The sequence below is a fragment of the Bos mutus genome, chromosome 19 (genome assembly GCF_027580195.1).
Source record: "Bos mutus isolate GX-2022 chromosome 19, NWIPB_WYAK_1.1, whole genome shotgun sequence".
Classification (NCBI taxonomy): Eukaryota; Metazoa; Chordata; class Mammalia; order Artiodactyla; family Bovidae; genus Bos; species Bos mutus.
The window spans coordinates 48,736,388-48,749,158 of NC_091635.1; the positions used below are offsets into that span (position 1 = coordinate 48,736,388).

General features: G+C 41.3%; 1 protein-coding gene across 3 annotated transcripts in view; it reads right to left on the minus strand.

Moving 5' to 3' along the window:
* The window catches only part of AATF (apoptosis antagonizing transcription factor), a 108,020-nt gene that overhangs the window by 59,416 nt on the left and 35,833 nt on the right, over window positions 1-12,771 (minus strand). For all 3 annotated transcript variants that reach the window (XR_011468060.1, XM_070390515.1, XM_070390516.1), the window contains exons 5-8: window positions 5,583-5,697; window positions 3,739-3,937; window positions 3,040-3,204; window positions 1,433-1,516 (exon numbers count right to left, since the gene is read on the minus strand). Coding sequence is in view for 2 of the 3 variants with exons in the window: in XM_070390515.1 (XP_070246616.1) it covers window positions 1,433-1,516; window positions 3,040-3,204; window positions 3,739-3,937; window positions 5,583-5,697 (563 nt within the window). In the remaining variant the exon portion in view is untranslated. The remainder of the gene's footprint in view (window positions 1-1,432; window positions 1,517-3,039; window positions 3,205-3,738; window positions 3,938-5,582; window positions 5,698-12,771) is intronic.

Below are 12,771 nucleotides of genomic sequence, written 5' to 3' on the forward strand. Positions count from 1 at the left end.
CTTTCAGACTAAGGATTGCCAGTGGAAGCAGCTTCCCCCAGTAATTTCAGTTTATTTCATTAGGTCTATTTAATTTATGATGCACTTTCTATCGAACAATGTACACTTCAATTAATGAAGACTGGAACATTTTGGATTGTCTCCCATGATCTCACACATTCACACAGCATTAGTATCCCATGTCGGGTACTCTCTTAGACAGTCTAGAGCAAAACAGAGTTCCCCACTCTTCTGACAAATGGACATTATAATAGAAAAAAAGGAAAAAAGAATCAAGACCTCTGACTGGGAACACCTGGGGCCACACACCAATCCTCTTGCCTCCACCCTCCCATCATTACTTTTAAGATGCACAGCAATAATTTTATGGAACATCAGAGTGAGAGTGAACAGCAAGATTAATTTTAAAATCTCTCTCTCTCTTTTTTAGGGCAAAACCAGAGGTTTCCTCAATACAGAATCACTTTTTCTACTTTCTTCACAGTGTAGTTTTCCTGTGTTCCTTCCTTCATACTTCCATATACTACACAGGACCATCATTACAGCTACACCCCCAACAAGCATTTGAAAAGTCTTCCATAAAAGTTAACAAGGATCATTGTGACAAATAATGACTCAACCAAAACTGAACAGCATCCCTGACTCTCCAGAGCTAGAGAGGGGACAGCCTACAGCACGTTTCATTAAGATGTATGACTGATAAGAGACCCAGGATTAGAGGAAATTATTTTAGTTCTTTAGACTAGCCCAGATTTTAGTCTACCTAGATGGTACAACCGTCATCAGAAAGATCAGCACGACAGCAGATGGCAGGGGCAGAGCAAGAACAGGGGGAATGACTGTGAGGAGACACTGAGAACTGGACTAGATTTCAACCTCTAGCAATTCCTTCTGTTTTCAAAGCACTACACTATTATTATAATCAACAGTGGCAGGCAACCTCAATATGTACCTAACTGATTTGAACATGCACACACACAAGGAAGTTTTAAGAGAAGAGATGTAATATGACAGAAGCAGAAGCACAATTCAAGAATTCTGGGATCCTGGACTTTCAACCCCATGTCCTTACCTGCTAGTAACAGGACAAGAAACCAAACAAAAAATAAATCCTCCAGGAACATCATCAAAAGTGGCTGAGAGAAAATAAGTCACCTGATGCAAAGACACTGAAACTGTTCTACAGTAACTTACACTCTGTAACAACTAACAAAGAAGCTGTAGCTATTTTCATTTCAGGAGGAAAAATATAAAACCAAAGTAACACATCTAGAACTACACAGCAAGTCGATTCTGAGTACATGTTCAGAAACCCTGTCTGACTCTATCCTTCTAAGGTAAGATAGCTACCTTTAGGTCAGAGAATTCTATCAGGTGTCTTAAAATGCTAAAGCCTGATTTATAACAAAAGAAAAGAGTGTAAAAATCATACCTGGTGATAAAAGTCATCATCATCAAAGATTTCTTCATCCAAGTCCTTCAGGTGGGCATTGGCAGGGGCCTCAGGAAGGATCTCCTACATCAGCGAGAAGGAAAAAGTGAATCCCAATGAGGTTAACAAAGTAATGCAGTGACTATAAAGAATGTGTAGAACAGTAAAACCACTATCTTCCTTAAGATATAAAGAGCTCTCACAATTAAAGAACAAAAATAATGCTGTTGAAAAATGGGCAAAACATTAATAGGCACTTGACAGAAAAAACACAAATACTCAATGGTTATATGAAAATATATTTAATCTCATTCTAATACAAGCAAATTGAGATGAAAAAACATCATTTTTCATCTCCAAAACAGGCAATCTTCAGTAACGGAAAATACAGCAGCCTTTTTGAGGCAATTTTACAACATCTATCAGAATTTAAAATGCATATTCTCCTTAATATTTCCACTTCTAAAAGTGTATCCACATGTTCACATAAAAACAAAAGCATATAAATGCTCAGGAATGTTTCTTATAGTACTGTTTCTAAAACTAGAGAAAACATAAATATCCACTGTTCAAATAAATTCTAGCACACATCCATACAATGGAATACTCTAGCCATTAGAAAAAATGAGGTAGATCTCTACGTAACAGCCTGGAAAAATATCTAGAATAATTTAGAAAGCTGTAAGATTGTATGTATAACTTATATATTTATACACACATATATATCCATCCCATTTAGTTAAAAAAAAAATAGACAATTTTTTTTTGTTTTTTTGGCCATGCCGTGCAGGCTATGTGGGATCTTAGTTCCCCAACCAGGGACTGAACCCATGCCCACTGCATTGGGAGCATGGGGTCTTAACCACTGGGCCAAGAGGAAAGTTCCAAAAACCGTATTTTTATGAATGCATTATGTGTTATGTGTGTGTGTGTGTGTGTAGAAAATACCTAAAAGCTTGTTACAACTATGAACATTGGTTAAACCTAAGGAGTGGAATTTTCAGACTAGGGGAATTTTACTTTTCATTTAAAATTCTTCTGAACTTAAGAAATACATATTAAGTATATATTTCTATTATAAATAAAAGAGTTTCCTTTAGACAGAAGAATCTGCCTCTTCCAATTCTGGATCCTTTCCTGGAGCATATAAACATGCAAAGGAAAGTCTAAAGTACACACTCAACTCAATATTAGTGCTTCTAAAGAAGAAGCTTTAAAACTGAATTTTAAAAACTGAATTACAAATGCTTCCATGACCAGACTCATATCAAACTCAAAATTAAGAGAAGGCTATACACAAGTTAATAATAGCTTTATTCATTATTATTTTTTGTTTAGGAAAAAGAGTGGCTTTATTTCTTTGCCAGGCAAAGGGGTAACACAGTAGTCTAGCACCTCAAGAACTGTGCCCCAGTGGCTTCATTTTTTAAAAACTTTCCCCTCTGACATCATCTCAGTTTCTCAAACAAAGCAGTGCTTTTTTCCCCCCTTTCTTTCGTTTATTTCTTATACCCCAAGGAATACCTACAAGGAGGTGAGCAGATCGTCCAGTTAATTAGCCTCCTTTAGGAACTGCTCCCGTAATCACCATGCATCAGAGTCCTTACCGGCTGCCCTGGCAGACTCTCCGGGACAGGCTGGACTGCTGGCTCAGGTTTGCCAAGAACTCTGTAGACAGAACGCTTGGTCTGTGTCCTTCGAAGTAATCTTTCTTTGTCCATCAGAATATGATCGATCTGAGTCAAGATTGAGCGTTCAAAGGCACCAAAACCCTGCAACAATATCAACCAGTGTCAGATAACGCGCAAAGTCTCTGCAGAAGCCAGTGACGTTGGTTTCTATATCTTTCTGTGTCAGCAGAGAAACAGACAATCCTCTTTCCAGGAGGGGCTTTCGGTTAAAGGCTGAGTGGGTGAATGGCTGTGATTGTTCTCAGAAAAAAACTAAAAATTAGTCTTAAGCAGGTCACATTTCTTTCCTATACACAGAGATTAACTTCTGCTCCTTTAATATTAATTGTGGTAAAATCTGTTTCTTTAAGGTATTTTGTTTTTCCAACACTTACAAGGCCACCATTTCTAGACTTAAAACACTCCTTACTAATAAAGTTGAAAACCCACGCCTGAATGGTATAAACCTCAGTGGTAGGAGTTCAGTAAATTTTTCCACAGAGATGACGGATGACTACCACATCAAGGCATCATCCATATAAGGGAGCTGTAGCTCCCATTTCTCACAGCCGCTTCAGGTTGCCACGACCTGCCTCACACACTCACATACACACACACACAGGCACCCACGCTTGCCTTCCCCAGTTTTCCAGAAGCCAGCTTGGTCTTATCGTGCCACTTCTGGAGCGTGCGGTTCCTATAGATGGTGAAGTCGGCGAAGCGCTTCGCCATGAAGCTGGGGTAGTCCTCCGTCTCCAGCTTCCTCTTTGTCGGGGCCCTCCTCTGCGGCTTCTTCTTCTCTACGAGCTCTTCATCATCACTGGAAATCTCTTCACTGGAAAACCCAGTAAGAATCCAATGTAAATAAACGTTACCTGAGTAAAACCTAGGCCCATGTGCAGTCAGGAGTATTCCCTGGTGGCCCAGTGGCTAAGACTGTGCTCCCAAAGCAGGGGGCCCAGGTTCGATACCTGGTCAGGGAACTTGATACCACGTGTGGCAACTAAAGATCCCACGCAGCCAAACAAATAAATTTAAAAAAAAATTTTTTTTTTAAAGAGTATGGCTTTTTTCTGTTGTAAGAGAGCATTCACACAGTCAAACAAAAACTTCTGTACTTTTTCAAATAAACATAAAAATAGGTGGTTTCAAAAATATTTTTAAAAGGTAAGAAAACCATAAAAGTAAATGAGGTTGTTAAAAACATTATTAGAAATGCACATGAACCAGGCCTATACTGTTATAGCAGGGTCTTTAAAAATTAAACACATAATCATACTTTTATGACCTTAATCCCCAAATCAATAAGGGGAATATGTCTCTCTGTAACCAATTGTTCGGGAAAGCTGAATAGTATTAGTTGAACCAAATGAAGAGAAGCAGAATGTGAAGAAAACTCAAAGCGATAGGCCACAGAACCCAAGCTAGACTGCAATGCCCTCAACCGCCTGAGAACGTAGCCTCCAGTTAGAACCAGCTGCACTCTATGGACTGCCGACCCCAACACACAGGAAGTGCTTCCTACAAGAGAGCTCCTCTCCTCTGTCCTTCAAACTAACTCAGTGGAAAGGAGTGGAGCGGAAGAGAAGTGCAACGGAAAACAACAGGCAGGTATCACTTGCAGCAGGCTCAGCCAGAGGGAGAGGTCAAGGAGGCGGGTGACCCTTCATCAGGTGTGATCATTTCAGGAAGGGAAAAAAAAGTTTATTCTGCTATTTTCCAAAAGGTTTCCACCAGTCAAAATAACTGCCTCTTCCCTTACTAAAAAGTCGATGGTTGCAACTGGCAATTCCATGTATGGGCAACAAAGGGCTTCGTAAACATCAATTAAGCATTCATACTAAAAATGTGCTTTCACCAATAATTTCACTAGATCTAAAAAACAAGGCAAGTTTGGGGAATTCCCTAGTGGTCCAGTGGTTAAGCCTCAGTGATCTCACTGCCAGGGCTCTGGGTTTGATCCTTAGTCGAGGAACTAAGATCCCACAAGCCGAGAGGTGCAGCCCCCTACCCCCAGAGGCAAGTTTTTTGCAGAAGCTTACAAAGGTAACTGGGCTCCCTAGGTGGCTCAGTGGTGAAGAATACACCTGCAATGCAGGAGACACAGGTTGATCCCTGGGTTGGGAAGATCCCTTGGAGGAGGGAATGGCAACCCACTCCAGGATTCTTGCCTGCAGAATCCCATGGACAGAGAAGCCTGTCAGGCTACAGTCCACGGGGTCACAAAAAAGTTGGACACAACCTAGCGACTGAGCATGCACACATGCACAAACACAATTAGGCACAACTACACATAAAAATCCAAAAGATAATTTCCAATTTATATGCCATCCTGGCTACCAATTAAATGTGAGAGGCTCTTTCTATTAATAGTTTACTAACATTAAGAAGTCTGATATCTTCTGGAAGGACCTGACTTTATAAACAGTGGGAAAATATTCAGATGAAAAGACAGATTCCATAGTTCCATTCCTCCTTACCTTTCTGCTTTGGGTTTTGTCCCATCTACGAGATACCTAGTGTCTGGGTACTGGAAAAGCAACTCTTCCTGGAGATCTACCAATGACCTCAACAGTGCTTTAAGTGCCTTGTGACCTGGGAAATAAAGCAGGGAAAAGGAACAGTTAATTACCTACAGTGCTCCAAAGCAGGTGATGCCTCTGACGCCTGCCTCCCGAGTAGTACTGGCTGGGCGGGAGAGGAGTACAGGACTGGCCGGGCCTAAGAACTCTCTGAAATGCAGAATTCCTGAAAGGAAATAGTAACAGTGCCTACCTCCTAGAGTCCTTGTGGAGAACAGGCAAGGAAACATGTGTAAGAAACTTAAAACATCTGCAATAAGTTCTGAGTTCTTAAATTTACTAAGTTTGACAAAATCCTTCCTTGTCTGTCATCATAAGCAATCATTTTCTTCCTCTGGTGTTATCTCAGTTATCCTTCTACAGTTGCCTCTTGGATTATCCCTTTATCAACTGGCTCCTTAAGTAATACCTTCTCTTTTCCCCCCAGAAGCACAACTTAGTCCTAGGATTCCTATCACCACCACCTCCCTTCCCTGAGAGATCTTCTCTGCCTCTGGTGTGAGCTGCCACCTCATTCATTTGGTCTCTCAGTGTATGCTATGCTATACTATGCTAAGTCACTTCAGTCATGTCCGACTCTGTGGGACCCCGTAGATGGCAGCCCACCAGGCTCCCCCGTCCCTGGGATTCTCCAGGCAAGAACACTCGAGTGGGCTGCCATTTCCTTCTCCAATGCATGAAAGTGAAAAGTGAAAGTGAAGTTGCTCAGTTGTGTCCGACTCTTGGCGACCCCATGGACTGCAGCCTAACAGGCTCCTCCGTCCATGGGATTTTCCAAGCAAGAGTACTGGAGTGGGGTGCCATTGTCTTCTCTGCTCTCAGCATATACCCTTATGGAAAGTTCCTGTTCACGAACACACACCCAAGTTAATGACTTCCTGTTCGCAATACAGTGATCGCTCTGTATCCTCACGGGATTGGTTCCAGGGCCTCTCCCCCTGGGTAGCAAAAATCCACAGATGCTCAAGTCCCTTCCTTATATCAAAGGGCCTAATTTGCATATAACCCATATAACCTACCCATATCCTCACATATACTTCAAATCATCTCTAGATTACTTATAACAACTAGTATAATGTCAATGTTACATAAATTGTTGTGAATATGATACAAATACTGTGGAAATGGTTGTCAAGAGTGCTGCAAATTTTCGGAACTTTCTGACATTTTTTTTTCTTTCTTTTTTTTTCTTCTGTACTTCTTTTTTTTTTTTTTTAACTTACAATATTGTATTACTTTTGCCAAATATCAAAATGAATCCACCACAGGTATACCCGCGTTCCCCATCCTGAACCCTCCTCCCTCCTCCCTCCCCTACCCTCCCTCTGGGTCGTCCCAGTGCACCAGCCCCAAGCATCCAGTACCGTGCATCGAACCTGGACTGGCGACTCGTTTCATACATGATATTATACATGTTTCAATGCCATTCTCCCAAATCTCCCCACCCTCTCCCTCTCCCACAGAGTCCATAAGATTGATCTATACATCGGTGTCTCTTTTGCTGTCTCGTACACAGGGTTATTGTTACCATCTTTCTAAATTCCATATGTATGTGTTAGTATACTGTATTGGTGTTTTTCTTTCTGGCTTACTTCACTCTGTATAATAGGTTCCAGGTTTATCCATCTCATTAGAACTGATTCAAATGTATTCTTTTTAATGGCTGAGTAATACTCCATTGTGTATATGTACCACAGCTTTCTTATCCATTCATCTGCTGATGGGCATCTAGGTTGCTTCCATGTCCTGGCTATTATAAACAGTGCTGCGATGAACATTGGGGTACACGTGTCTCTTTCCCTTCTGGTTTCCTCAGTGTGTATGCCCAGCAGTGGGATTGCTGGATCATAAGGCAGTTCTATTTCCAGTTTTTTAAGGAATCTCCACACTAGTTTCTTTCCAAATATCGTTGGTTCAAAGTTGGCTGGATGCAGGGATATGGAACCCCAGGCTCTGGATCGTTCAGTGTACTGAATTGTGTATTGGAAATCTGCTCATCGGGCACGTGTTCTCACCCAGTTCTCACAGCCAACAGGATGTATTCATAATAAGGCTGGTTGGGATCAAATGTAACATCTACGACCAAGAACTTTCAGAATAAAAACTGGCTCTCTGAGAAACACACTCTTACCTTCCTTATCAGCATAATCCTACTAATCCTACTAAAGGGGCTAACTAGACGTTGATAATTACTAGATATGTTTTGATAGCATTCAGACATCTCTTTATAATCAAACTCTCACATTTCCAGCAACTAAGAAAATCTCCACTTGGATGCTCCATCACTCCCTCAAACACCCCATGTCAGAAACAAAAGTTTTTTCTTCCAATCCAATCCTTCTCCTTTGTCTGCTTCTCTCGTCTCTGTTTAATTTTCATAGGCGATCACTGACATTTTGGTGCCGGTATTCAGTATATTCGATCAGTGGCTAAATCCTGTGTTTTCCATATGTATTATCACTAAGAGTTGTCCATTTGTCTCTGGCTATGCTTCTATCAGTCCTTCCCTCTTTCCCTTAAGGAAACATAATCTTCTTTCAAGCATCCTGACTCTCATTTAGCAGACCTTACATTCATTTCTTGGGCTTTATTTCATTCATTCATTTCGTGGCTCATTCAGTAAAGAATCTGCCTGCAATGCAGGAGACCCAGGTTCAATCCCTGGGTCGGGAAGCTCCCCTGGAGGAGGGCATGGCAACCCACTCCAGTTTTCATTCTTGCCTACAGAATCCCATGGACAGAGGAGCCTGGCGGGCTGCAGTTCATAGGGTCGCACAGAGTCGGATACGACTGAAGCGACTAAGCAGCAGCAGCAGCAGCAGCACATTCATTTCTGTTCACATTTCAGACTAACCAGCTCACACAAACTTCCGTTTATCTGATTTTTATCAATTTGATTCTAACTCTTCTGCTTCTGCTGAGTAACTTCCTCACTATTTTGCATCCCAACCTATTTTATCACTGGGACACCAACACATGACTCAGACCAGTTCTCCAAACAGATCATGCTGTAGCATCCCATTTCACTATAAGGCTAAGAGCTTACCTGAGAAAGTCCCCCTGAATTGGTCAGAAGGAACTCAGTGACCTAACAGCTCCTTTGCATTCCTCCAATAATCTCCATATAAGACTATATAAATACAACTTCCCTGTTTATAAATAGCGTAAGATCCTTGATCATTTATCATTTATAAATTCCATATTCTAATCCTTTTATAATCAGTACATATCCATATCACTTGGGAGGACCTGCAATATCTGAAGAAATCCAAAATGCCTTGTGTTCCAACCCAAGATTCTCAACCCGTTGCTCTGAATTTTAACAAAACTTTCCACCAAATATAATGATAAAAAATTATTCTCAAGAGGAAAAAATAATACAGAATTATTCCTCTGATAGTTTTAGGGAAATGGATTAAGTATAAACAGATGAGAAGTAGGCAAGAAGAAAAAAAAGAATAAAGACATAACAATTTTTTCTTTTTTAGGTCACATCACACAGCATGTATGATCTGAGTTCCCTGACCAGGCATCAAACCTGTACCCTCTGCATTGGAAGGGCAGAGTCTTAACCACTGGATCACCAGAGAAGTCTTAGACATAACAATTTTAAAGACAAGAATTACTTTAAAGTCTAAATGTGCTAAGTGTGTAACTTCCCAGACAGCTCAGCCAGTAAAGAATCTGCCTTCAATGCAGGAGACACAGGAGATACAGGTTCTATCCCTGGATCAGGAAGCTTCCTCTGGAGGAGGAAACGGCAACCCACTCCAGTACTCTTGCCCAGAGAATCCCATGGACAGCGGAGCCTGGCAGCTACAGTCCACGGGGCATCAAAGAGTCAGACACGACTGAAGCAACGTAGCACACGTGCACGTGGTAAGCGTAACTGGGATGATGCAAAAGTATGTGTGTGTGTACGGAAAATAATTACAATAGTGAGGAAAGCAAAGAATAAAAATGGCACCTACAAACACTATGTTACCATCAGTGAGCACCTATGAAAACAGCTGACAATTATAAACAGAGAGCCCATAACAGCTAAGGTTCTGAAAGTATGTTATAGCAAGAAACTTAAGAAAATACAAGAGACACTAACACTTGTAAGGAAGCCCATGAAAACAGAAATCTCATCTCATCCCAATTCTATGCAAGTATGAACCATTGTTTTTACTCCTTTTCGAGAAACAGCTATTTGTAAGACAGCCCATATTCTCCAAAGTGAAACCACAAATCAATTTTGCATCTGCAAAGTGGTCCTCAAAATTCCCAAGACTAAATCTTGAAAATATTAGGCTATGTGAAATAAGCCAGTTGCAAAAAGACATATATTGTGTGATTACGCTTACAGGAGGAACCTAAAACTACAGTCAAATTCACAGACAGAAAACAGAAGAGTGGCTGGGGAGAGGTGGGGATGGGGACTTCCTGTTCAATGGACACAAAGTTTCAGCTTGGGATGAGAAAAAAGTTTTCGGAATGGACAGTAGTGATGATGGTGGCAGGACAAGGTGAATATACTGGCGATTGAGCTGTACTCTTTAAGGCTGAAGTAATAATAACTCTACCTCCCCAGTCTATCTCTACACAGAAAAAGTCATCTACAATCCTTCGGTCTGGCGCCTAGTCTGAAAGAACAACGGAATGTTACTCAGCCTTAAAAAGGAGGGGAATTCTGACACATGCCACAACATGGATGAGCCTTGAGGACACTGTGCTCAGTGAAATAAGTCAGTCACAGAAGGACAAATACTGTATCATCCCACTTATACGAGGTATCAGCTGCTGCTGCTACTGCTGCTAAGTCGCTTCAGTCGTGTCCGACTCTGTGTGACCCCGTAGACGGCAGCCCACTAGGCTCCCCCATCCCTGGGATTCTCCAGGCAAGAGTACTTAAGTGGGTTGCCATTTCCTTCTCCAATGCATGAAAGTGAAAAGTGAAAGTGAAGTCGCTCAGTCGTGCCCGACTCTTAGCAACCCCATGGACTGCAGCCTACCAGGCTCCTCGGTCCATGGGATTTTCCAGGCAAGAGTACTGGAGTGGGGTGCCATTGCCTTCTCCAGTATACGAGGTATGTAGAGTAGTCTAATTCATAAAAACAGAGAGGAGAATGGTGCGTGTCAAGGGTTGGGGGGAGAGGGAAATGGAGAATTCTTATGTAATGGGTACAGGGTTTTAGTTTCACAAAATCAAAAAGTTCTGGCGACTGGATGTACAACAATGTAATTATACTTAACATTATTGCACTGTACACTTAGAATGGTAATTTTCATGCTATGTATCTTTTTGCCACAATAAAAAATAATTATAAGAACAGGAAAAACAAGTACTTGTCCCTTACTTCCTCCAAGTACCACGTGTCCATGATCTAAAATAGGAGATCAAGAACCATGCAGAGAAGCAGCTGCAAGGCAGTCCATAATGTTTACGGCTGCTTGCCTCCAACAAGTAAGTCATAATTTGACTCTCACATGTAACATAACCAAGAATTGTGAAAACATCCAACACAGAGACCACTACTTTTAAGGGCCACTTTCAAGTAGCTACACAAGCCCTTTTATTTTGCTCAAGTCAGTTTAAAAAAATCCATTGCAGATATATTAGACAGCATATCAATCCAACGAGAAGGCACAGAGCCAATATCAGTAAATCAAAGTGTGCCTTTCTGTTAATACTCTCTCATACGTCGTCATTTTATACACCCCTTCACCCAGTCAGAAAGTAGCCCTGAAGTATTTAAGCTCCATTCAGGGATAGCACCACCATGCATCAAAGTGTCAGGAGACCTACCAGAGATGAAATCTGCAATTCTGTGCTTCTAACCACCACCACCACCACCAAAAAAAAAAAAAGTTTATCAAAGTCAAGTCATCAGTGGTCAATACATGGACAACCTCCTCTAAAGAGATTTAGAAGCCAGAACCCAATTCTCGTTTCTTTGCACTATTACGGTCACACTTCCTTCCAGTGAAGTTTTATGTAAAACCTGAAGAAACAGTGAGCAATCCTCTGCTGGACGCGGCAGGCTCCCTCGAAGCCACAGTTGACCCGGGTGAGGAAAGACGCTCCCCTGAAGGCTCAGATCCCACAGTGAGTTCTTCCAGCCCCAGACCAAAACGAACCAAACCAAAGAACTCTATCACTCATACAAAGTTGAATTCCACTTGTTCAACCCTATGAATCATCAAGGGAATGGAATCAACACTTTGTAATTCACCTCTGGTTTCTCTGCCAGAGTTCAAAGCTAAGAAAAGCAGCAGAGATGCATGCGTACTGTCTTCTCTCTCCCCCCTGGCACGTGGCCACAAAGCAAACAGAGACTGGCAAGGACACATATGTTTATTTTGTCCTACCTGGTCCATTTCCAGAGGCCTTTGCCTTACGAGGAGATTAAGAAGAACACATGACTGACCTTATTACCAAGACTCAAACTAAGCACCCGGGCACCAGCCTTAGAAATAATTTCCCAAGTAAAGAATAAATGGAAAGAGTATTTTACTGAGGGCTAGGAGCCCTGGATTTGAACAGAAACTATCCCTAACTAGTCATTTTCCACTGAGTGGACCCCCCCATTTAATCTCTTCGAGTCTCAACAATCTCATCTACACCATGCAGATAATCCTTTGCCTGGTTATCTTGCAGAACTAAGGCGAAAAATAACAAATGCTTGTATATATTAAGGTATGCTGCAAATGTTTAAATGCTATAAAATATAAAGTATATTACTATCACAAAATCGGCATCTTTCATACAGCGAAAACCTCGGGCTCTGCTTGCTGTGATCTACAGTGCTAAGACAGAACTAGTATTCATACATTCCCACATTAAGTATTCATTTACATGCTGCCCATATGCAAGCATTCTATATATAAAATGTCACCAATCTAAAAACCATTTTCACCTAACAGCTTTATTTTTTTCCTTGATTCATCTAGGCTGTTCGACATAAACAAAACTGGAGGCAGAGAATAAGTTTGGACATGGGCACACAGTTCGTTAATTAGATTATAAACCAATAAGTAAAACTTCTGGTGAGGAGATGGAGGGCAATGGGGACAGCAAATGCATAAAGTAAAATAAGCTCGC